Here is a 25,907-nt window from a genome sequence, read left to right as displayed (position 1 = left end):
AGCAGTTAGTTCTGGTTTCCTTCATCGCGTTCGCGGAGAGGAGCTGGGCACTATAGGGCCTCCGCATTCGCGAAGAGGCTTGATGGTTGTGTTATGCATTCGCGTTTGGGCTTCGCGTTCGCAGAAGAGGAATTGGCCTAGTGGAGTTTTGTGCATCGCGTTTGCGTGGTGTCCATCGCATTCGCGAAGGTTCGTCTGTGCAAGGCATCACGTTTGCGGAGTGAGGGATGCGTTCGCGAAGAAGGAAAAATGGTCAAAGTTATTTTGTGCTTCTCAAACGCGAGACTTTGACCGCATTAGCGAAGAAGGAATTTTCTGGGTAGATATAAGATTTCAAAATCGAGGGTTTTAGCCATTTTTATCAAAACTTAAGCTTGGGAGCTCAGATTTGAGCGAGTTTTTGAGGGATTTTCAGAGATATCGATTGGGTAACGATTCTTAACTCATTTTTGCTTGTAACCCATTAATCTAAACATGAATTCATCCTTTAATTTCGGAATTTATATGAAAATTGGGGAAACGTTCTTAGGCCAAGAAATTGAGTTTTGACATCAGATTTGGATAATTTTGGTATGGTTAGACTTGTGAGAGTGTGAGGATTCTGAAACTATAAATTTTACCCGATTTCGAGATGCGGGCCCGAGGGGCATTTTGGTCATTTGACATAATTTCGCGTATTAGCTTAGAATTTAATTGTTGAATCAATTGAAGTGTTATTTACATTATGCAATTGAATTGAATAGATTTGGGCCATTTGGAGTCGAGTACTCGTGGCAAAGACGTGGTGTTAGGTTAAGTTTGAGCTAGTTCGAAGTAAGTGGCTTGTCTAACTTTGTGTGTGGGACCTTCCCCTTAAGATATGATATATTTGATAATTGAAATGCCTTGTACGTGAGATGACGAGTGCGTACTTGAGCTAATTGTTGAAATCCGATTTTACTTTAAGTATTTCAATTGAGTTCATTTTTCCTGTTTTATTCTACCTGCGACTTTAGCCTGTTGTAGTTTAGAAAAGCATGTTTAGTTGACTTAATTGCCTATTTGCTTAAACTGATTTAATTGCATTACGTGAAGCATGTTAGATTAGAATTAACTGCTTACTTGGTACGAAATTTGCATTTAATTGAGTATTCTTGTGTTGCTTCTATGTGTTTTTAATTTGGGACTACGAGACGGTATCCCGGGAGATCCCGTGTACGTATTTATGATCTGGACTGAGGTGCGAGATACCAAGAGATCTCTAGCATGTATATTGAGGATACCAAGAGATCCTCGAGATACTGAAAGATACCCGGTTACTTCCTTGTGGTTTGCTTTCATCTCTGTTTCCATTATTGTACTCTTATTACCTTGTGTATATTCTTACTGTAGACTCTTGATTGTACTGCTTATCTTATCCTATCATCATTATATTTATTTAATCTCAGTAGGGCCCTGACCTTCCTCGTCACTGCCCAACTGAGGTTAGGCTTGACACTTACTGAGTATCGATGTGGTGTACTCATGCCTCTTCTGCGCATGTTTTTCATGTGCAGATCCAGGTACCGCTACTCAGGCCTATCACCTTTGAGGAGGCGACTGCTCTAGAGACTTCGAGGTACATCTGCCACGTCCGCAGACCGATAAGTCCCTTTCTATTCCTACTTTTAGTATTTAGCCCTTCTGTACTTTTTCTGTTCTTATTAGACATTGCGGAGTTAGAGCTATGTAGTATTGATCTCAACTTGTGATTCTTGGGTTTCCGGGTCTTGGATTTATGTTTTGGTATTAAGAGTTAAACATGGTGTATGCCATGCGGCACATTTAAACAGTGTTACTACTTTATTTCTGTTTTATATTGTTTATTTCCGCAAATTTTGGTTTTTCTTCCACAAATTAGGCTTACCTAATCGTAGAGACTAGGTGCCGTCACGATGGTTCACGAAGGACGAACCGGGGTCGTGAAAAGTTGGTATCAGAGATCTAGGTCATAGGAGTCATGGATCACAAGCCGGTTTATTATAGTCTCGTTGATCGGTACGGAGACGTCTGTACTTATCTACGAGAGGCTATGTAACTGTTAGGAAAATTCCACTTCATTTGATTTCCTAGTCGTGCGATATTTTGACATCACAATTCTAAACTTTTGTCTTCTATTCTCCCACATATGGTGAGGACACATGCTACTCGATATGATCAGACACACACACCCCCTACTACAGCCGTCAGAGGCCGAGGATGCACACGTGGTGCAACCAGAGCACCTGCGCGAGCTGCTGCCGAGGTACCACCAGCAGATCCATCCGGAGTTCAGGCAACTTGACACGCCTACTGCTACTACTACTCCAGCTCTTCGGGAGACTTTAGTACAGTTCATGAGCATGTACACCACCTTGGCTCAAGCAGGGTTGCTTCCCTTTGCTGCAACTACATCTTAGGTCGGGGGAGGAGCACAGACTCCCGCCGCCCGCACTCTTGAGCAGCGAGTGCATGTTGAGCATGTCCCTAAGATTATTCCTATACCGCCTGTAGTGCCAGTTCAGCTCGAGGATAGGGCAGCGGCTTCCGAGGATGAGCAGTTAAGGATTGAGAGGTTCAAAAAGTACAAGCCTCATGTATTCAGTGGTCTAGCATTGGAGGATGCTCTGGGATTTCTTGATGAGTGTTACCGCATTCTCCGTACCATGGGTATCTTAGGACCGAGTGGGGTTTCTTTCACTACCTTCCAGCTTCAAGGAGCCGCCTATGAGTGGTGGCGCACCTATGAGTTAGACAGTCTAGATGAGGCTGCTTCACCGACTTGGGCTCAGTTTTCAGATTTGTTCCTGAGGGAGTATGTTCCTCAGAGCCTCAGGGACGTATGGCGCGCAGAGTTTGAGTATTTATGCCAGGGTGCTATGACTATTTTGAGTATGCTGTCCATTACACCAGTTTGGCTAGGCACACACCACCCTTGGTTTCTACTATCCGCGAGAGGGTTCGCCGGTTTATTGAGGGCCTTATTCCCAGCATCAGATCTAGCATGGCTCGTGAGTTGGAGATGGATATTTCTTATCAGCAGGTGGTGAGCATTTCTAGGAGGATTGAGGGTATGCATGCTAGGGAGAGAGAGGAAGGCCAAGAGGTCTCGAGAGTCGGGCCATTATTCTGGTGCCTGTACCCCAGCTACAGGTCGTCATGGTAGGGGTTATATGAGTCGCCATGTTCCTTCAGCTCTTCCAGTAGCCAGTGGTATTCCAGATCCTCTTAGGCCTCAGGAGCCTTATTATGCACCTCCAGTTTCTAGCGCGCCTCCTGCACGGGGTGCTTTCAGAGGTCAGTCCAGCAGACCTGACCCGAGCCAGTCACAGCTGCCACGTCCTCCCAGAGCTTGTTTTAAGTGTGGTGACACATGCCACGTGGTGAGGGATTGCCCTAGACTTGGGAGGAGTGCACCTCCATAGATTTCTCAGCCATAGCGTGCCCCGCAGAGTTCACATGCCATGATTACAGCTCCAGTTGCTACCCCACCTGCTCAAAAAGCTAGAGGTGGAGGTCGGGGAGGTAGAGGTCGCCTTAGAGGGGGAGGCCAGGACAGATACTATGCTCTTCCTACCCGTACCGAGGCTGTTACCTTCAATTCTGTCATCACATGTATTATATTGGTTTGTCACAAAGATGCATCGGTTCTATTCGATCTAGGCTCTACTTACTCTTATGTGTCTTCTTATTTTGCTTTGCATTTGGGTGTATCTCGGTATTCTTTGAGTTCCCCTGTTTATGTTTCTACCCTTGTGGGAGATTCTCTTAATGTGGGTCGCGTCTATCGGTCATGTTTGGTTGCTCTTAGTGGTTTTGAGACCAAAGCCAATTTATTGTTGCTCAGCATGGTTGATTTTGATATTATCTTGGGCATGGACTGGTTGTCGCCCCATTATGCTATTCTTGATTGTCACACCAAAACCGTGATGCTGGCTATGCCAGGTGTACCGTGTGTTAAGTAGACTGGTACTTTAGATCATACTCCCAGTAGAGTTATTTCTTTTCTTAAAGCTCAGCGTATGGTTGAGAAGGGATGTGACACGTATTTAGCTTATGTGAGAGATGTCAGTATTGATACCCATTCAGTTGATTCAGTTCCAGTAGTACGTGATTTTCCCAATGTATTTCCAGCCGATCTTCCAGGCATGCCGCCTGATAAAGATATTGATTTTGGCATTGATCTGTTGCCGGACACTCAGCCCATTTCTATTCCTCCGTATCGTATGGCTCCTCTTGAGTTGAAGGAGTTTAAAGATCAGTTACAGGAATTGCTTAATAAGGGTTTTATTTGACCCAGTGTATCACCTTGGGGTGCTCCTATCTTGTTTGTGAAGAAAAATGATGGTTTTGTGCGCATGCGTATTGATTATCGCCAGTTGAACAAAGTGATAGTTAAGAACTGTTATCCTTTGCCTCGTATTGATGATCTGTTTGACCAGCTTCAGGGTGCACGTGTGTTTTCTAAGATTAACTTGCACTCAGGTTACCATCAGTTGAAGATTTAGGAGCCAGATATCCCGAAGACTACTTTTAGGACTCGACATGGTCATTACGAGTTCCTTGTTATGTCATTTGGGCTGACCAATGCCCTAGCAACCTTTATGAATTTGATGCACAGTGTGTTCCGGACATATCTTGACTCGTTCGTCATTATCTTTATTGATGATATTCTGGTGTATTTCCGGAGTCGGGAAGATCATGAGCAACACATGATGACTGTGCTTTAGACTCTAAGAAAGAAGAAGTTATATGCTAAGTTCTCGAAATGTGAGTTTTGGTTGGATTCAGTGGCATTCTTAGGCCACGTGGTATCGAATGAGGGTATTCAGGTGGATCCGAAGAATATAGAGGCCGTGCAGAGTTGGCCCAGACCATCCTCAGCTACAAAGATCCGTAGTTTCCTTAGTTTGGCGGGTTATTACCGTCGTTTTGTGGAGGTGTTTTCATTGATTGCAGCCCCAATGACTAGGTTGACCCAGAAGGGTGCTCCATTCCAATGGACGAAGGAGTGTGAGGCGAGTTTTTAGAAGCTCAAGACAGCTTTGACCACAACCCTAATTTTGATACTGCCTACAGGTTCGGAGTCTTACACGGTCTATTGTGATGCCTCGAGAGTTGTTCTTGGAGTGGTGTTGATGCAGGACGGTAGGGTGATTGCCTACGCATCTAGACAGTTGATGATACATGAGAAGAACTACCCTATTCACGACCTTGAGTTAGCTGCCATTGTTCACGCCCTGAAGATTTGGTGCCATTACTTATATGGTGTGCCTTGTGAGATTTATACTGAACATCGGAGCTTGCAACACTTGTTCAAGCAAAAGGATCTAAATTTGCGCCAAAGGAGGTGGTTAGAGTTGCTAAAGGACTATGATATCACTAATATGTATCACCCGGGCAAGGCCAATGTGGTGGCCGATGCTTTGAGCCGCCGGGCAGAGAGTTTGGGGAGTTTGGCTTATTTACCAGCATCAGAGAGGCCTATGGCGATGGATATTTAGGCCTTAACCAGCCAATTTGTGAGATTGGATCTTTCGGAGCCCAGTCGGGTTCTAGCTTGCGTGGTTTCTCAGTCTTCTTTATTTGATCGTATCAGGGAGCGACAATATGATGACCCTCATTTGTTTGTCCTCAAGGACAAGGTTCAACACGGTGATGCTAGGGATGTGACTATTGGTGATGATGGGGTATTAAGGATGCAGGGTCGGATTTGTGTACCCAATGTTGATGGACTTTGAGAGTTGATTCTAGATGAGGCCCATATCTCGCGGTATTTCGTTCATCCGAGTGCCGCAAAGATGTATCAGGATTTGAGACAACACTATTGGTGGAGGCGGATGAATAAAAATATAGTTGGATTCGTAGCTCGGTGTCTCAACCGTCAGCAGGTGAAGTATGAGCACCAGAGACCAGGTGGGTTGCTTCAGTAGATAGAGATTTCGGAGTGGAAGTGGGAACGGATCACCATGGACTTTGTAGTTGGGCTCCCACGGACGTGAGGAAGTTTGATGCTATTTGGGTGACTGTGGATCGGCTGACCAAGTCCGCTCACTTTATTCTTGTGTGTACTACTTAATACTTATTTGTCGGAGCAGCTGGCGGAGATCTATATCCGGGAGATTATTCGCCTGCATGGTATTCCGGTTTTCATCATTTCAGATAGAGGTACCCAGTTCACATCATGGTTTTGGAGAGCCGTTCAACATGAGTTAGGTACTCGGGTAGAGTTGAGTACAACATTTCACCCTCAGACGGACGGACAGTCCGAACGCACTATTCAGATTCTTGAGGATATGCTCCGTGCGTGTGTGATTGAGTTTGGAGGGTCTTTGGATCAGTTCTTGCCATTGCGGAGTTTGCTTAAACAATAACTATCACTCCAGTATTCATATGGCACCGTATGAGGCTTTATATGAGAGACGGTGTAGATCCTCGGTGGGTTGGTTTGAGCCGGGTGAGGCCAAATTGTTGGGAACAGACATGGTTCAGGATGCTTTGGAGAAGGTTAAGGTAATTCAGGATAGACTCCGCACAACCCAGTCCAGACAAAAGAGTTACGCAGACCGGAAGGTTCATGATGTTTCCTATATGGTTGGAGAGCGGGTTCTACTTCGGGTTTTGCCTATGAAGGGCATTATGAGATTTGGGAAGAAAGAGAAGTTGAGTCTAAGGTTTAATGGCCCTTTTGAGATATTGAGGCATATTGGGGAGGTTGTTTATGAGCTTGCCTTACCTCCCAGCTTGGCAGAAGTTCATCCGGTATTTCATGTTTCGATGCTCCGGAGGTATCATGGCGATCCGTCGCACGTGTTGGATTTTAGTTCAGTCCAGTTGGACAAGGATCTATCTTATATTGAGGAGCCAGTAGCAATATTGGACATGCAGGTTAGAAAGCTGAGGTCAAAGAACATTGCATCAGTGAAGGTCCAGTGGCAGGGTCAGCCGATCGAGGAGGCGACCTGGGAGACCGAGCAGGATATGCACAGTCATTACCCTTATCTTTTCACTTCTTTAGGTATGTCTTTATGCTCGTTCGAGGACGAACGAATGTTTAAGTGTAGGAGGATGTGACGACCCGGCTGGTCGTCTTAAGAATTAATGCCCCGATCCCCTATTAACCGCTTTCCCTGAGTCTATGTCCGCTATTTTGATTGACGGAATGTTCGGTTTTAAGTTTCGGAGAGTTTTGGGACACTTAGTCCCTAAATGAGAGCTTAAGTGTTGGAAAGTTGATCGTAGTCGGAACAGTGTGAAGACGACCTCGAAATGGAAATCCGATGGTTCCGTTGGATGATTCCGGGGTTAGGAGCGTATTCGGATTGTGTTTTGGAGGTCCGTAGCTAATTTAGGTTTGAAATGCCGAAAGTTGAATTTTGGAAATTTCCGGTTCGATAGTGAGATTTTGATTTGAGGGTCGGAATGGAATTCCGAGAGTTGCAGTAGTTTCATCATGTCATTTGGGATGTATGTGCAAAATTTCAGGTCATTCGGACGATGTTTGGTAAACTTTTTGATCGAAAGTGTGTTTTTAGAGTTTTTGGAATTTTTAAGCTTGAATCCGATGAAAAATAGGTGTTTTGATGTTGTTTTGACCGTTTCGAGGGTTGGAACAAGTTTGAATGATGTTTTAGGATTAATTGGCAGGTTTGGTTGAGGTCCCGGGGGCCTCGGGTGTGTTTCAGATGCTCAACGGGTCATTTTTGGAACTTAGGAAATTGCAGAAAATGTTGCAGCAGTCAGTTCTGGTTTCCTTCATCGTATTCGCGGGTGGGTTATCGCTTTTGCGAAGAGGAGCTGGGACTGGGGGAAAAGTTTGGCCTTCGCGTTCGCGAAGAGGCTGGATGGTTGTGTTATGCGTTCGCGTTTGGGCTTCGCGTTCGCGGAAGAGGAATTGGCCTAGTGGAGTTTTGTGCATCGCGTTTACGTGGTGCCCATCGCATTCGCGAAGGTTCGTCTGTGCAAGGCATCGCATTTGCGGAGTGAGGGGCGCGTTCGCGAAGAAGGAAAAATGGTCAAAGTTATTTTGTGCTTCGCAAACGCGAGACTTTGACCGCATTCGCGAAGAAGGAATTTTCTGGGTAGATATAAGATTTCAAAATCGAGGGTTTTAGCCATTTTTGTCAAAACTTAAGCTTGGGAGCTCGGATTTGAGCGAGATTTTGAGGGATTTTCAGATATATCGATTGGGTAACGATTCTTAACTCATTTTTACTTGTAACCCATTAATCTAAACATGAATTCAACCTTTAATTTTGGAATTTGTATGAAAATTGGGGAAAAATTCTTAGGCCAAGAAATTGAGTTTTGACATCGAATTTGGATAATTTTGGTATGGTTAGACTCGTGAGAGTGTGAGGATTCTTAAACTATAAATTTTACCTGATACCGAGACACGGGTCCGAGGGGCGTTTTGGTCATTTTACATAATTTCGCGTATTAGCTTAGAATTTAATTGTAAAATCAGTTACTTGAAGTGTTATTTACATTGTGCAATTGAATTGAATAGATTTGGGGCATTTGGAGTCGAGTACTCGTGGCAAAGACATGGTATTGAGTTGATTTTGAGCCGGTTCGAGGTAAATGGCTTGTCTAACCTTGTACGGGGGACCTTCCCCTTAAGATATAATATATTTGATAATTGAAATGCCTTGTACGTGAGGTGACGAGTGCGTACTTGAGATAATTGTTGAAATCCGATTTTACTTTATGTATTTCATTTGAGTTCCTTTTTCCTGTTTTATTCTACCTGCGAATTTAGCCTGTTGTAGTTTAGAAAAAGCATGTTTAGTTGACTTAATTGCCTATTTGCTTAAACTGATTTAATTGCATTACGTGAAGCATGTTAGGTTAGAATTAACTGCTTACTTGGTACGAAATTTGCATTTAATTGAGTGTTCTTGTGTTGCTTCTATGTGTTTTTAATTTGGGACTACGGGACGGAATCATGGGAGATCCCATGTACGTATTTATGATCTGGACTGAGGTGCGGGATATCAAGAGATCCCTGGCACGTATATTGAGGATACCAAGAGATCCCTAGTAAATATATTGATGATACCGAGAGATCCTCAGGATACCAAGAGATCCCTAGCATATATTGAGGATACCGAGAGATCCTCGGGATACGAAGAGATCCCTGACATATATTGAGGGTACTAAGAGATCCTCGGAATACTGAGAGATCCCCGGTTACTTCCTTGTGGTTTGCCTTCATCTCTGTTTCCGTTATTGTACTCTTATTACCCTGTGTAGATTCTTACTGTAGACTCTCGATTGTACTGCTTATCTTATCCTATCATCATTATATTTATTTAATCTTAGTAGGGCCCTGACCTTCCTCGTCACTACCCAACTGAGGTTAGGCTTGGCACTTACTGAGTACCGCTGTGGTGTACTCATGCCTTTTCTGCGCATGTTTTTCATGTGCAAATCCATGTACCGCTACTCAGGCCTATCATTTTTGAGGAGGCGACTGCTCTAGAGACTTCGAGGTACATCTGCCGCGTCCGCAAACCGAGAAGTCCCTTTCTATTCCCGTTTTTAGTATTTAGCCCTTCTGTACTTTTTCTGTTGTTATTAGACATTCCGGAGTTAGAGCTATGTAGTATTAATCTCAGCTTGTGATTCGTGGGTTTTCGTGTCTTAGATTTATGTTTTGGTATTAAGAGTTAAACATAGTGTATGCCGAGCGACACATTTAAACACTGCTACTACTTTATTTCTGTTTTAAATTGTTTATTTCCGGAAATTTTGGTTTTTCTTCCGCAAATTAGGCTTACTTAGTCATAGAGACTAGGTGCCGTCACGATGGTTCACGGAGGGCGAACCGGGGTCGTGACACCGAATAACCTTAAAACAAAAACCGACAATTCACACAAGTCACAATACATCATATGGAGCTACTCATACCCTCAAACTACTAGCGAAGCACAAATGCTCAAAATAACCGGCCGACACCTATATCTACAAACTCCATAACATTTCATGAATTTTTGTCCAAAAAATATTTGTTTTGAACCGTTTCTACCAAAAAGGAAGAAGGTGACCTTCTTTAAGGATTTCCAAACTCAATTTCTTTAAAAATTAAATAGTTTTTGTGTTGTTGACATATTGAAGATTTGTTTTCACTACAGATTCAAGAAATTGAATTTGGTATGTACACAACCTAATAATTATAAAATAATTTCCGAGGGCATAATTAAAAAACTGAATTTGCAAATTTAATCATTTTCCCTTTTTATTTCTCTTGTATTTCATCTTCCCAAAAAACACCTCATAAAATCATATTCTCCACTTAAGGTATCCCATTTACCATTCATCTTCAAACTATAGTTCTTTTCTCTAACCATCTCCAACCTGAACATTCAAAAGATGGTGTTTATTGTGGGATCATGGTGGCATTGTTTGGTAAGTCTTATTGATGAAGGTTATTTTTGGTGATGAAGAGTTTATTTGGTGAGTCATATAATTGTGAGAATATAACAGTTATAGTATTTTTGTCATTTCGACAAAAGGCATATGATAAGGAAATGTGGTGAAATATTATAGTTGATGGTAGAGCGGTGGTGTTTTTTCAAGTGTTGGACTGATGATGATGAGAATCGAGAACAATCCGGTATTGTTTGAATGAACAAGGTGGTCGACGATTGTTATAGTTGGATTTTTTTTACTTGTTTGATTTTATTGAGGAAAGAAAGCAGAAAAATATTATTTTGTGGGCGATGGTGGCCGACCATGGTGGTTTTTGTCCAAGAGTATAATATTTTTCTTCAGTGAATTTTTTTATCCATCTTTTTAGAAGGATATTAAAAAAACAATGGAAGAAAATATAGTGAAAGAGAATTGTATGTAGCCTCTTGATCATTTCTCGGAGAGTTTTTTCTTTGAGGGACTAATAAAGGTCTATTATTGGTGGATGAATAAGTTATGTGGTGGTGTTATGGAGTAGATGTGAATGACTAAGACTAATATCGTATACTGATGGTGGAGCAAGAAGAGCGAGGCGCTGGGAGGTTTGTCGCGCCCTCTTATCTTCTGCTAGGCTTTGTTTTTAAAGCAGGTATTTTGAATAGTTAGTTTCGCAATGAAAAAGAGTTTTAGCGAGGAGGTGATTATATGCGGTAGTGTTTCGGAAGATGAAGAATAATAAGTCAATACAAAACTAAATGAGAAATGATCAAATTTGACCCTAAATTCTGGTAAATGATTTAGATATGTCATAAGTTAATTGTTGGTTGGATGACGTACATGAGGCAACCCTAGGTACTAATCAAAGTATTTAGATGCTAATTAGATCCAGCTAATTAGGGCATATATGTGCCACACTTATAACGATAAAACACACCCAACTATTAACACATGACATATATATACCATATCACATAATTCAAGGACTGTATTGATTCTTTTCCCCAAAAATAAATATAGTTGAGTTAAGAACTAAAAATATCCCACGGAAATCGTACTATCTCATCCACATTATTCACTGGCCTACTAAGACAATAAAATAAAATTTCAGCTTGCACTAATCCACCATATCAAGAGGAAAATGACTTGACAGATACTCGAAGAAACGAGAAAAGGATTCCCCTCCCATTTTGAACTAAACGGTCCAGAGTCCCAGTCCCCACTCCCCAGGTTAGATCATGCGTCAGGAGGCCATTTTGGTCATTTCACTTTCACCACCAGAGACCCAAAAATTTCGAAGACCCGCTCAATAGATTATCAAAAAGCTCGTATTTTGGAGGGATATACAAAGGGCGGCAAATATATTCGCCGGCCTGCACGTGACCCCCCCACACTTCTCTCTCTCTCTCTTCCGATGTCGTCGTCAAGGCTCCGATCATCAATCTCGCCGTTCCGGTCACGAAAATCGTCGTCGTCGTCTTCCTCCTCCTCTAAGCGTCCTACTACCCCTTCCTCCACTACTTCCGCCAAAGCTCCCACTCTACCGCCGGCAAAATCATCATTTTCTCCGTCGACTCCTAGCTCCGACTGTCCACCGGGTTCTTCTGGAAAGACTAAGGAGAATGTCACTGTTACCGTTAGGTTTCGTCCGCTCAAGTGAGTAATTTCCTTACTTTTAGTTTTACACTGGTCCTCCATTAGCTGAGCTGTTACTGATGATGACAAATGGATTTCTTTCATCTTTTGTAGCGCTAGAGAGATAGGGAAAGGCGACGAGTTAGCTTGGTATGCTGATGGAGATTATACAGTCCGCAATGAGAACAATCCCAAAATTGCTTATAGTTTTGGTTAGTCTTTTATGACTTGGTGGACTGTTAGCTTTCATTTTTCTATCTGTATAAATGTGTGGAAGTGTATGTACTTGTAATAATAATGTAGTAAAATATGTTCATTCGTCAAAAAGTACTACTGATGTTGCAGGAGGTACAATCATTCATGCATGGTTGTGTCCGGAGTTCCAGTTGTCACTGTTTTAATGGAGTTCTAGTGTTAGATTATTTTGTTCCATTACTTTTTTTTCGTTCTGCCTATTCCTAGGGTTAACGTGTTTGTCACTTTCCCAAGGACATATCATTTATTTTGCTTATTAGAAAAAGGAAATATCTTTCATACAGATAAAGTTTTTGGTTCTGCTACAACTACACGCCATGTTTATGATGTTGCAGCTCAGCATGTGGTGGGTGGTGCCATGGAAGGAATTAATGGTAATGACTCCTCCATATATGTTGAGTTTAACTTGCAACCTTATAACTGGAACTGAGCTATGGTACATTCCAGCATTTTCTCTTTTATGTTGATACTTAAAATAGAATTTAAAGTGTGTTGGCTCGTTCTTTTTTTTTTTTGGGGTTGGGGGGTTGGGGGGGGCTGCTGAATTAACTTAATAGCAATTTTCCTTAACTGCAAACTATAAGATCAACATTACTTCTTTAGTTATACCATATTGTAAGTTGCTCAGACTCTTCAAAAATGTTGTTGTACCGGATCTCCAAAAATGCACTGCGTTTGGAAGTTCCGACACACACCCAACAACATTTTTGAAGACTCGAAGCACATTTGTCCACACAGTAATATGTCAGTCTTGGAGAAAAACAACCTTTATATCATATCTTTATTTCTTGACTTTCTTCTACCAAAGCAATTGTCGTCTTTCCTTCATCTTTTACATAAATATATCAGCCCATCCCTTGTTCCTTTCTGCATAATTTTTTTGGGAGCAAACCAGAGGATAATAATATAGTTGTACATACTGTGATGAAGTAATTTAATAAGACCTTTTATTTGTTTACGAAATTTGTAAGATTTTGCTTCCATCCCTTCTTAGATGGACGTGGAAATTAAAGTTACAACTCTTTAGGGAGTTTTTGGTTCTATGTTTTCTTGCTCTAATTGAGAAGGATAGTTTGGTCATTACTGTTAGAAACCATAAATTGTTGTATTACGCTTTGAAGTCTGAAGGAGCAATTCATCAACTGGTATGGTATTGGGGCCAGTTAAGTGATAACTGAGAATTATGTTTTAGCCTTTTAGGCATTGCTGTCGCAAACTAAGGTGTTCTATGGTGTGGATAGAGGGGAAAGTTTTGTAGACCAAAGACACTCATTCCTTCACATTTTGTCTTCCGCTTGGCACTTACATTGTTATTGTTAAAATAGTTATGTAAATAGTACTCCCTCTGTTCCAGTTTATGTGAATCTATTTCCTTTTTGGTCCGTTCCAAAAAGAATGAACCCTTTCTAAATTTGGTAACAATTTAGCTTAAAGTTACAACTTTACCCTTAATGAGAAGCTTTTATAACCACACAAATACTCTGGGCCCCATTTGGACTTGTTTAGGACCACAAATTCCAAAAGTCTTCATTTTTTACTTAAACTCCGTGCCCAGTCAAACAGGTTCACATAAATTGGAACGGAGGGAGTAGTAAATAACCCTAATCCCATATGTATTAGGAGTAAGACATGTTATGTATATATATAGGGCTCATTGTATCATGTTTAACATATGAGAATAATATCAATAATATTTTCTCCCGTGCTTTCTCACATGGTATCAGAGCAATTGTGAGAGATTTATCGCTGTGCATAAATTCCAGCGGTTTCGGGAAGAGAAATTAGTCACCGGAAGCCTTTTTTTGGCGGCTTTTTCAAGGTTGTTTGCGTTTGCGTTGTCTTTGTCACTATTGTGCAAAATCCAAAACTACCACAAGAGTCACCACTGTCCGGTGACAAAAGCCCATAAAAATCTCCGGCAACAGCCTCCCCACGCGCCACCAAAAGCTCACATGCCGGCGCGTGCAGCATCCTCCGGCCATTTTTTGAAAAAATTTCTTCAAAACAGTTGGGTTATGTACCAATTCCGACCCCTCCCATACTGTTTTTGTTTGATTCTGACCACTTTGAGTTTTTGCGGCGACTACACTGATTTTTTTCGGCACTTACAGTAATTTTTCGGCAAAAACAATGTCTCCTTCATCTGTTTTAGCGAGTTTTCAATTGATTCTTTCTGTTATTTGGTGATAATTTTATAGACCTCACTTCAATCCAACGATGTCTTTGGGAGTCGATGCTTTCAGGTCTAAAAACCCGGGTTCTGGCAGTTTCGGTGTTATGATTACCTCAGAACCTTTAATGGGAAGTTCAAACTACTTAGCTTGGGCTTCGTCTGTCGAGTTGTGGTGTAAAGGTCAAGGAGTTCAAGATCATTTAACAAAAAAAGCTAGCGAAGGTGATGAAAAGGCTAAAACGCTTTGGGAGAAGGTCGATGCTCAGTTATGTAGTATCCTGTGGCGATCTATTTATTCCAAGTTGATGCCCTTGTTCCGTCCATTCCAAAGGCTCGTAATTTATACACTAATGACATATCTCGTTTCTATGATGTAATATCGCGAATGACAAGCTTGAAGAAACATGAATTGGATATGTCTACTTACTTGGGACAAGTACATGCAATCATGGAAGAATTTGAGACGTTGATGCTAGTTTCTGCTAGTATTGAAAAGCAACAAGAGCAATGACATAAGATGTTTCTAGTTCTTACACTCGCTGGACTTCCTAATGACCTTGATTCAGTACGTGACCAGATTTTGGCTAGTCCGACTGTCCCCACAGTTGATGAATTATTCTCTCGATTACTTCGCCTTGCTGCAACACCAAGTCACCCAGTGAGCTCATCACAGACACTTGACTCATCTATTCTCGTATCCCAGTCAGTGGACAATCGGGCATCTCAAACTATGGAGAATAGATGAAGAGGAGGTCATTTTGGAAGATCTAGACCCAAGTGCTCTTATTGTCATAAACTTGGAGACACTCGTGACATGTGCTATTCTTTACATGGTCGTCCACCCACAAATGCTTATGTTGCTCAGACCGAGATTACAGGTAACCAGGGATTTTCTTATCTGAAGGGGAGTATAATGAGTTCATTCAGTATCGAGCAAGTAAGCAGACATCTCCACAAGTAGCCTCTGTTGCTCAGACTGATACTTCTGTTGCAGGTAATTCTTTTGCTTGTGTTTCCCTGTTTAGTACTCTTGGACAATGAGTTGTGGACTCAACCGCTTTTGATCATATCTCTGGTAATAAATCACTTTTGTCAAATATTGCATATTCACAGTCTCTTCCCACTGTTACTTTAGCCAATGGGTCTCAAACTAAAGCAAAATGAGTTGGACAAGCGAATCCCCTACCCTCTGTCACTCTAGATTCCGTTCTTTATGTCCCTGACTGTCCTTTTAATCTTGCATCTGGTAGTCGTTTGACTCGTGCCCTCCATTGTAGTATATATTTTATTGATGATTCTTTTATTATGCAGGACCGCAGTACGGGACAAACGATTGGAACATGACTTGAATCAAAAGGCCTTTACTACCTTAACTCACTCAATTCCTCCAAGGCATGTCTAGTTACAGATCCTCCGGACTTAATTCACAGATGTTTAGGACATCCAAACTTATCCAAGCTTCAGAAGATGGTGCCTAGTTTGTCTAGTTTATCTATATTAGAGGGTGAGTCATGTCAGCTCGGGAAACATACCCGAGCCTCCTTTCCTCGTAGTATTGAGAGTTATGCAGACTCTGTTTTTTCTTTAGTTCATTCTGATATAGGGGGGTCCTAGTAGAGTTAGTTCAACCTTGGGATTTCGTTATTTTGTTAGTTTCATTGATGATCATTCAAGATGTACTTGGATTTTCTTAATGAAAGATCGTTATGAGTTGTTTTCTATATTCTAGATTTTTTGTGCTGAAATTAAAAATCAATTTGGTGTTTCTATTCGCACTTTTCGCAGTGATAATGCCTTAGAATATTTATCCTTTCAGTTTCAGCAGTTTATGACTTCTTAAGGAATTATTCATCAGATCTCTTGTTCTTATATCCCTTAGCAAAATGGGGGTGCAGAGAGAAAGAATAGACATATCATTGAGACTGCTCGCACACTTCTCATTGAATCTCATGTTCCGTTGCGTTTTTGGGGCGATGCAGTTCTCACAACTTGTTATTTGGTTAATCAGATGCCTTCATCTCCCATCCAGAATCAGATTCCATATGCAGTATTGTTTCCCCAGTCACTCTTATACTTTGTTCCCCCTCGTGTTTTTGGGAGCACTTGTTTCGTTCATAACTTAGCCCCTGAGAAAGATAAGTTAGCTCCTCGTGCACTCAAGTGTGTTTTCTTTTGTTATTCTCATGTTCAGAAGGGATATCGTTGTTACTCACCTGATCTTCGTAGGTACTTTATGTCATCTGACGTCACATTTTTGAGTCTAAACCTTTCTTTACATCTTCTGACCATTCTGACCATCTTGATATATATGAGGTCTTACCTATACCGACCTTTAAGGAGTTTACTATAGCTTCTCCTTCACCTTCCGCCACAGAAGCCTTACCTATTCCAACCGTTGGGGAGTCTAGTGTGGCTCCTCCTAGACTCCCCGCCACAGGAACACCACTCTTGATATATTATCATCGTCCGCACCCAATATCAGGCCCAGCTGATTCACGTCCTGCATCTGACCCTGCTCCTACTGCGGACTTGTCTCCTAGTACACCGATTGCACTTCGGAAAGGTATACAGACCACCCTTAATCCTAATCTCCATTATGTCGGTTTAAGTTATCATCGTTTGTCATCACCCTATTATGCTTTTATATCTTCTTTGTCCTCTGTTTCCATTCTTAAGTTTACAGTTGAAGCATTGTCTCTTCTAGGATGGCGACAGACTATGATTGACGAGATGTCAGCTTTATGTACGAGTGGTACTTGGGAGCTCGTTCCTCTTCCTTCAGGTAAATCTACTGTTGGTTGTCGTTGGGTATATGCAGTCAAGGTTGGTTTGGATGGAAAGATTGATCGCCTTAAGGCCCGTCTTGTTGCCAAGGGATATACTTAGATATTTAGGCTCGATTACAATGATACCTTTTGTCACGACCTAAACCGATGGGCTGCGACGGGCACCCGGTACCTTACTCAACCGAGTACCAACGTAACATATCTTTCGTATCATACTATCATAGGTAAATGAGCCGGAAGGGCTGTCTTGAGATAACTAGAATAAAACATAAGAGTATACTCAACATGGGACGACCCAACATGATATAGAAGCTTATGCATGCGACATACGGGCCTATAAGGCCGACATGATAATACAAGTATCCATATACATGAAATCTGTCTACAAGCCTCTAGGAGTACATAAACGTCATAAAGGTCGGGATAGGGCCCCGCCATACCAATCAATACATGTCCAAATCATACTGACCAAATAGGTAACTCCGGAGCAAATGGAGTGCAACAACACCTTTCGCTGAGCTGATAGCCTACTAGGAGGACTGTCAACCTGTTTATCGGGACCTACGGGCATGAAACGCAATGTCCCCAGGCAAAAGGGACGTCAGTATAAATAAAGTACCGAGTATGTAAAAGACATGAAAGAAACATGAAATAAAGGACTCAACCTGTAAGTCTGAATAGCTCTATAAATCATGAAACATTTATAATGTCATGCATGTGCGTATAAATGTCTTTTCTTGCATAGGTATATGCGTACATAACATCATCAAGCCTTTGAGGGCATCCCATAATATCATCTCAGTCACTGCGGGCAAAATCATCAACATATACCAGCTGATCAGGTGGTGGTGCGTATATAACGCTATAACCTTTTCCCATATCCCATATACATATAATATACGCGTATATAACGCCATCCGGTCATGGGTCAATGTACATCTATAAACGAATGCAATGCATAATGAAGTAAGTTAGTAAGATTTCTCGGAACGTCATGAGACCCATGAACAGACGATATGATAGTAGGATATATGGGGAGTCCAGAACATAGGCAAACCTAGTACTTCTAAGAATAGAATCATTTGTAAAAGTTGCGTGCTTGCTCGTTTCGCTATATCATATGGATTATGCCAAAAGGAAAGGAGGGATAGCCTTAACATACCTCAAGTCGTCAATGCAACTCCATAACAAGCTTATGATAACTAGCGCGCCAACCCTAAAACAAAGAAATACATGTACGACTTATATGGCGCTAGTGTATTACGTATCTCAAACGATAACTTGATTCTAAAATAAAACGGGCAACATTTCCCCTAATTTTACTGCTCCCTCAAGCCTACTATAGGCGAGATACAAACACAATACAATCAACAACTCAAAACCAACCTAATTACACTTTGGGACCTTCAATACAACAAAAACCCCAAATATACCATCACACACCCAATCAACAAGTTGTCAATTAGCCTGGAATTATAACAACGAGCGACCAACCTACTACCCTACCACATGTGGCGTTTCTCCACGCCCTTTTATCCTTCTAAACTCTATAAATTAGCAGTAAAATAGGCCAACATAAATGGACTACAAAACAACCCACTAAAAGTGGAAAAAAATCGAACTCACGGCTTCCAATCACTGTCCCGTGAGTTCCAACTATTAGGAAACCTATTTATCAACCTTCCTTGATATTTAAGCACTTAATTACAAAAATTATACGTTTCTTAACTATGAAGTACCTTGCAAAAATCGAACTACAAAGAAAAAAGAGAGGCGGTATAGCGATACTTATGTCGTAGGGATCGTTTTAATGTTATCGCTACTTGATTTCGTGCCCCGGATGATAATCTTGTTCGAAGGTTAGAGGTGTTATTTGGTCGTGCTCTCTGGAAAAATAGGGAAAGAGACAAGATAAGGGATGTAAATATCCCATTTTGTTAAAAAGTCAAAAAAGGTGCTACTTGGCACCCTAACATTGGTCCTTCTTCCAATGCTTATAACTTTTCATCCGGGTATCGTATGAGAGAATGGTTAAGTGCGTTGGAAACTAGATTCCAAGACCTTCAATTTGGTATATAATATGTCCCAAAAATACCTCATGTAACACACGAAATGTATTGCTCAAAAAGCTTTAGTGATACACTTACTTGTCAGCTATACAATCTGTGCAATCTCGCGAAACTGCAAATATCTCTCTACTCCGATGTCGTATCGACAAACCTTTTAATGCGTTAAAAGCTGGACTCATAGATCTTCAATATTATATGTGGATCATCCCGTAATTCCAAGTATATTGGGAGAAACGCTCCGCTACATTTGACCTAATTTTCAGCATATTTATGAATGTAACTTGTGATGACCTTTGCCAACTTTTGTTTCACGACTTGCTTGACTTCAAAACGTAACACACGACTTTCATACGACTAAAATAACTCATAAAATAACTTCCTTATCATATTAAGAACCCTATTATCTCCCCAAAAGTATTTGTTACTCCCTCCGTTTCATATTATATGAGGTAGTTTGACTCGGCACGGAGTTTAAGAAAAAAAAAAGAAGACTTTTGAAACTTGTGGTCTTAAAAGCTTAAAGGGTAAAAAGTTTGTGGGGCCATGACATTTGTGTGGCTATAGAAGCTTCTCATTAAGGGTAAATGGGTAAAATAAAAGAGTTTAAAGTTGAATTATTTCCAAATTTAGAAATGTGTCATTTGTTTTGGAACAGACTAAAAAGGAAAGTACCTCATTTAATATGAAATGGAGGGAGTATAACTTTTCCCGCTTGTCGACTTTCGACGAAACTTATTTTGTTCAATTCGTTTAGCTTCTAAGCCTTCCAACACTCTTGATACTTGTTATTCCTGATCTTAAATATTTGTAACCCCCAAGGTAACATGATTAACTTACATTATGTACTTTCGAGGATGATCTCATTTTTGAGCTTACATCAATTGACTTATGAATACTCTCACGTACGAAAATATGGGGTGTAACACCTTCTATCCCGTGGCTAAGGTAGCATCAGTCCGCCTTTTCTATCCATGGCTGCTGTTCGCCATTGGCCTCTCTATCAGTTGGACATTAAGAATGCCTTTTTACACGGTGACCTTGAGGATGAAGTTTATATGGAGCAACCACCTAGGTTTGTTGCTCAGGGGGAGTCTCGTGGCCTTGTATGTCGCTTGCGCAGGTTACTTTATGGTCTAAAGCAGTCTCCTTGAGCCTCATTTGGTAAGTTCAGCACAGTTATCCAGGAGTTTGGCATGACTCGGAGTGAAACTGATCATTCTGTGTTTTATCGGCACTTTGCTTCGAGTCTCTGTATTTATCTGGTGGTCTATGTTGATGATACTGTTATTACCGGCAATGATCAGGATGATATTACTAAATTGAAGCAACATCTCTCTCAACACTTTCAGACCAAGGACCTGGGCAAACTAAAGTATTTTCTGGGTATCGAGGTCGCTTAGTCTAGCTCAGGTATTGTGATCTCACAACAGAAGTATGCCTTAGATATTCTTGAGGAGACAGGAATGATAGGTTGTAGACTTGTTGACACTCCGATGGATCCGAATTCTAAACTTCTGCGAGGACAGGGGAGCCTCTTAGCGATCCTGCAAGATATAGGCGGTTGGTTGGTAAATTAAATTACCTTACAGTGACACGACCTGACATTTCCTTTCCTGTGAGTGTTGTGAGTCAGTTTATGAATTCTCCGTGTGATAGTCATTGGGATGCAGTTGTTCGCATTCTTCGGTATATAAAATCAGCTCCAGGCAAAGGTTTATTGTTTGAGGATCGAGGCCATGAGCAGATCGTTGGATACTCAGATGCTGATTGGGCAAGATCACCTTCTGATAGACGTTCTACGTTTGGATATTGTGTCTTAGTAGGAGGAAATTTGGTGTCTTGGAAGAGCAAGAAACAGAATGTGGTTGCTCGGTCTAGTGCCGAAGCAGAATATCGAGCAATGGCTATGGCGACATGTGAGCTAATTTGGATCAAACAGTTGCTCAAGGAGTTGAAATTTGGTGAGATTAATCAGATAGGACTTGCGTGTGATAATCAAGCTGCTCTTCATGTTGCGTCAAATCCAGTGTTCCATGAGAGAACTAAACACATTGAGATTGACTGTCACTTTGTCAGAGAAAAGATACTCTCGGAAGATATTGCTACAAAGTTTGTGAAGTCGAATGATCAGCTTGCAGATATTTTCACCAAGTCCCTCACTGGTCCTCGTATTAACTACATATGTAACAAGCTCGGTACATATGATTTATATGCACCAGCTTGAGGGGGAGTGTTAGAATAGTTACGTAAATAGTAGTAAATAACCCTAATCCCATATGTATTAGGAGTAGGACATGTTATGTATATATATAGGGCTCATTGTATCATGTTTAACATATGAGAATAATATCAATAATATTTTCTCCCGTGCTTTCTCACAGTTATCTTTGTTGTATTTAAATGTTTTGCAGGAACTGTGTTTGCTTATGGTGTAACTAGCAGCGGAAAGACTCATACAATGCATGTAAGTCATTTCGTTAAGTTTTCATTAGTCATTTTAATTCCCGCCATGCTTTTTGGTGTGTTCACTTGATTAAGATGATAGATCCAACAGTGTAGACATTTTGAAAATGATTATACATCCAACATGTTAGTCAATTTGCTTGCAGTGAAAAATTAAACACGCAACCATCTAAAAGGAACTAATGTTTGCAAAGTTGTATAGGCAAGATTTTGTTACAAAGAATATGAAAAAGGAGAAAGAAGAGATTTGGAGAATGAACTTCTTGATTATTCCTCAAGTGATTGGAGAATTAAATAGTGTTTACAAAAATATAGACAAGAAAACCGTAGAATAAGTGAATAACTAATATATATATATATCAAATTTCACCTCCAGCAGATTTAAGTGCTGATGATTTTTCATTAGCATTGCCTGTAATCGGTATCGTTCGCGTAAACTATCAAAGCTACTTCTTTGGGAAGGGGTGAGTGCTTAATTGTTGGTGAGTGGCCACTTTGACTCTATACAAAGCCATATTTGGAAGAAACATTTAAAAAGGGTGTCACCATACAAGAGGTTTGTTTCATGCAGAATGCTTGTTCATTGCACTCACAGGAGTGATTTTCAATCAAGTGGTATGAATGTGCAAACTTTGTTTCTTGATATTGATTTTATTTGTTGGTTCTTGAATGTAAGAGTTATTTGTTAGCTCCAGTATTGATATGCAAACTTTGTTTCTTGATTTTGATTTTATTTGCTGGTTCTTGAATGTAAGAGTTATTTGTTAGCTCCGTGGTCAAGTTGGACAGAAATATATCCCTTTCCATCTGTAACATTTTGCTAAGCCTCTCATGTTATATAGGGAGAGCAAAAGTCTCCCGGTATTATTCCACTAGCAGTGAAGGATGTCTTTGGCATTATACAAGAGGTACTAGCTACCCTGTTTTCACGGCTTAGTAAAAATTGATTCTGTAGTTTCATGAACTTTAATACTATTTAGAGAACATTTCTAATTTATAGCTGACTTTCAAATGTATTGTATCAGACACCTGGGCGGGAGTTTCTCCTTCGCGTATCCTATCTTGAAATATACAATGAGGTAAGCGAGACACTAGTTTGATTTTAGCTGTAGCTTTTGTTCTCATCAGAGCAACATCTACGATAAAATCAAGGTGATAAGCTGCTCAAATAGGCACATGTTAAAGGGTTTCATGCTGCATTTTAAACAAATTAGCAAAATAAAATTGAAAACTCAGCATATTGGTACATGATGGTGTCTTCATTTCTCATTTTAGGGTTCAATTCCAATGCATTGAGATTGACCTTACATTCATTTTAGGTCATCAATGATTTGCTTGATCCAACAGGACAGAATCTAAGGGTACGAGAAGACGGACAGGTTTGTTTGAATGAGTCATATTCATGGCTGTCTGTGTTTTATTTCAAATTATGTTATCATATAATAAACTTTCTTTAATCTTAATTTTATGTGTCGGTAGTGGTTTTTTATTCTCTATTCATATGCATTAGTTTCTTCTACTAATTCCTTGGAGCAAGCTACTCCCTAGAAGTTGAACTTCTGTATTTATGATCTGGTTAATGGTAAATTTACCAAACATTTTTAATGGATGTCTACGCTAAATGACACCCTAGAACAGAGGATTTCAATCGAAGCAAGTTTAATTATTTGAAGTTTTATTTGACATGGATTCAGAATAAATGCTTATGCTAATCCTTCTATTACTTGCTATTAGGTCTGGTTCATGTTATAGGCATGGTACTAATTTCTTGTTTTAAGTGTCCCACATTGGTTGAGAGAATGTGTTGCTGTCCTTTATATATCTTGGACAATCCTCTCATCGAGCTAGCTTTTGGGGTTGAGTTAGACCCAAGGTCCATTATATCAATGTTTGATGAGCCTATTTTCACACCAACTCTCTTTGTTCACGTTTTTTTATCGCTCTTGGCTTCTCTCTCTCTTCTCTCAACTCAATCCATTATATGCACCGCCTCCCCCCCCCCCCCCGGAGGGGGGATCCTTAATTTAACCCATCAATCCATTATTGTTTCTCCAAAAACACTTATTAGCTTGTTGAGCGTAATATCTCTCTCTATACTCAAGGTCCGCTCCTGTTGAACTCTTCTCTCAGCTTAAAAAAAAAAAGGAAAGTCAAAACAAATCAAATACATGTGCAAAGCCTTAGAATTGGAGCAAGGAGAGTGTTAGAGAATGCAACACTTGTCGGTCATCAATTTTGTAAGGGGTTTAAATGATTTTGCCCTATTCCAACCATTGCCTTAAAAATTTTGGTTCGATGCGGTGACTCTTTCACATGGTATTAGAGCCAGATCTATCCTTATTCTTGGTTTTACTCGGTTTTTAGCCCTGATGTTATGTTGTTCACACCTCAAATGTTTCAACCTTGGGCGTCTGTGGGAGGGGGTAGAAAGTGTCTCGCATTGGTTGAGAGAATAGACTGTTGTCCGCTGTCATGGGAAATCCTCACTTTATGAGTTATGTTTTTGGTGTTGAGATATGCCCAAGGTCCATTTTCTTAACACTTTGTCTAATAAAATCATGTTTACATTCCCCAAAGCCTTGGTTGTCTGTTATTTTTTTGTAGTTTCTTGTAGATTAACACATCTGATGTAGTCAGAAGCTAAAACTGATTGGTGTAGCGGCAAATATAATGGCATTTTTGAAAAATAAAATAAAAAATGATAACGAAGTGCAGCAAGTCGAGGTGTAATATAGGAACAAAAAACCATGAAAGGGATTGAAAAAGCATCAATACTGTATACTTTGTATGACTAGCTCTTTTATCTTTTTCTTTTAATGATTAGCTCTTTATCAGCTATAAACATTGTGAAGTTATTGTCAATTTGGATTATCTTTTACACGGGAGGAACAAAATAATCTTCATAGAATCTTATGCTTTAACTTGGATATTTGGATCTCTTAGTTGTCCACTTTTTTGGAATTGAATGGTCTTTACAGAGGTTTATGCAGCATCTAAATGGAGATACGGTCCCTGAGTTGCAAGAGTACTGTAGTTTAGTTTTTTGGGTCCAATGTTGCCTTTGAAGTCCTGTTTATTCTCTTTTCATTTGCTTCCATGTGGACTTCCTTTTCCATGTTCCAGTTTCTATTCTGAAAGGTGGTGAGGGAGCTATCTTTTAAGCAGTCAGTTATATTGATTCCTATGAAATTGGGAGCTCTTTTCCTTTTTTTTTCTTTGATGTGATTAGTTTTCTTGAAAGCTGCTTATCATTTGAAGTTTTAACAATTTAATTGAAAGATGCAGGGGACGTATGTTGAAGGAATCAAGGAGGAAGTTGTTCTGTCCCCTGCTCATGCACTTTCCTTAATAGCATCTGGGGAAGGTTGTAAATCTCGTCTATTTATAATCTAAAGAGAGATTGCTATCATTACCTGCATGTAACAAGCCCATGTTGCTTTTACTCATTGCAGTAACCTATTTGTGATGCTTTATATAAGTAATCATATTCTTTGATCAGAAGGCTGTGGTACTAATTTGTGCCAGAATGCCTTCATATTGGGATTTACAGATGAACATCACTAAAGAATTCGATAGCTTAACATATTTCATACGAGTCTTGATTACATGAAAAAGAAGTATTAGAAACTGCTGCTTATTATTGTGAACCGCATCAGCCAAACCTTCAAAACATCTTCTATTTCTTCTATCTCATGTATAGTGCTAATTTTTGGTCTATATATTAGAAAACAATTGGCAATATTTGTTTAATTGCAGTTTCATCTACACCTATCTTGACATGTACTGATAAATATTCATCTCTCCCAAAAAGCATGCCCATCACCCAAGCCATCTCCAATGAAAGCAAATTTTGCAATAATCAATTAGCTTGGTTTGTCTTCTTCAGAAAATCTTAAGCATTAATGTGACCTTGATATTCTTGTTTTCTACTAAGTATTGATGTGTCACCATTTCACCAGATGCCAAAGGAAACTTCTTAACATGTATCTTTGGCTTTGATGGCACATTGAAACAGAGCATAGACATGTGGGTTCCAACAACTTTAATTTACTGAGCAGTCGGAGCCATACAATATTTACTTTGGTAATAGCTATCTCATTCATTCCCTTGAAACTATGT

The 25,907-nt window shown here is 40.3% G+C and overlaps 1 protein-coding gene across 9 annotated transcripts in view; it reads left to right on the top strand.

The window, feature by feature from the left end:
* The first annotated feature begins 11,704 nt into the window (after window positions 1-11,704).
* LOC104211425 (kinesin-like protein KIN-7C, mitochondrial) overlaps window positions 11,705-25,907 on the top strand; it is a 27,176-nt gene continuing 12,973 nt past the window's right edge. For 7 of the 9 annotated variants that reach the window (XR_707119.2, XR_707120.2, XR_011400276.1 and 4 more), the window contains exons 1-9: window positions 11,706-12,063; window positions 12,157-12,254; window positions 12,582-12,671; window positions 21,737-21,789; window positions 22,631-22,696; window positions 22,814-22,867; window positions 23,108-23,167; window positions 25,074-25,152; window positions 25,804-25,871. Coding sequence is in view for 3 of the 9 variants with exons in the window: in XM_009760476.2 (XP_009758778.1) it covers window positions 11,822-12,063; window positions 12,157-12,254; window positions 12,582-12,671; window positions 21,737-21,789; window positions 22,631-22,696; window positions 22,814-22,867; window positions 23,108-23,167; window positions 25,074-25,152; window positions 25,804-25,871 (810 nt within the window). In the remaining 6 variants the exon portion in view is untranslated. Of the gene's footprint in view, window positions 12,064-12,156; window positions 12,255-12,581; window positions 12,672-21,736; window positions 21,790-22,630; window positions 22,697-22,813; window positions 22,868-23,107; window positions 23,168-25,073; window positions 25,153-25,803; window positions 25,872-25,907 lie in introns of all 9 variants that reach the window. The other 2 variants (XR_011400278.1, XM_009760475.2) reach the window with 2 other exon arrangements.

This window comes from Nicotiana sylvestris, chromosome 6 (assembly GCF_000393655.2).
Source record: "Nicotiana sylvestris chromosome 6, ASM39365v2, whole genome shotgun sequence".
Lineage (NCBI taxonomy): Eukaryota > Viridiplantae > Streptophyta > Magnoliopsida > Solanales > Solanaceae > Nicotiana > Nicotiana sylvestris.
This window is presented reverse-complemented; position numbering and strand designations above follow the sequence as displayed.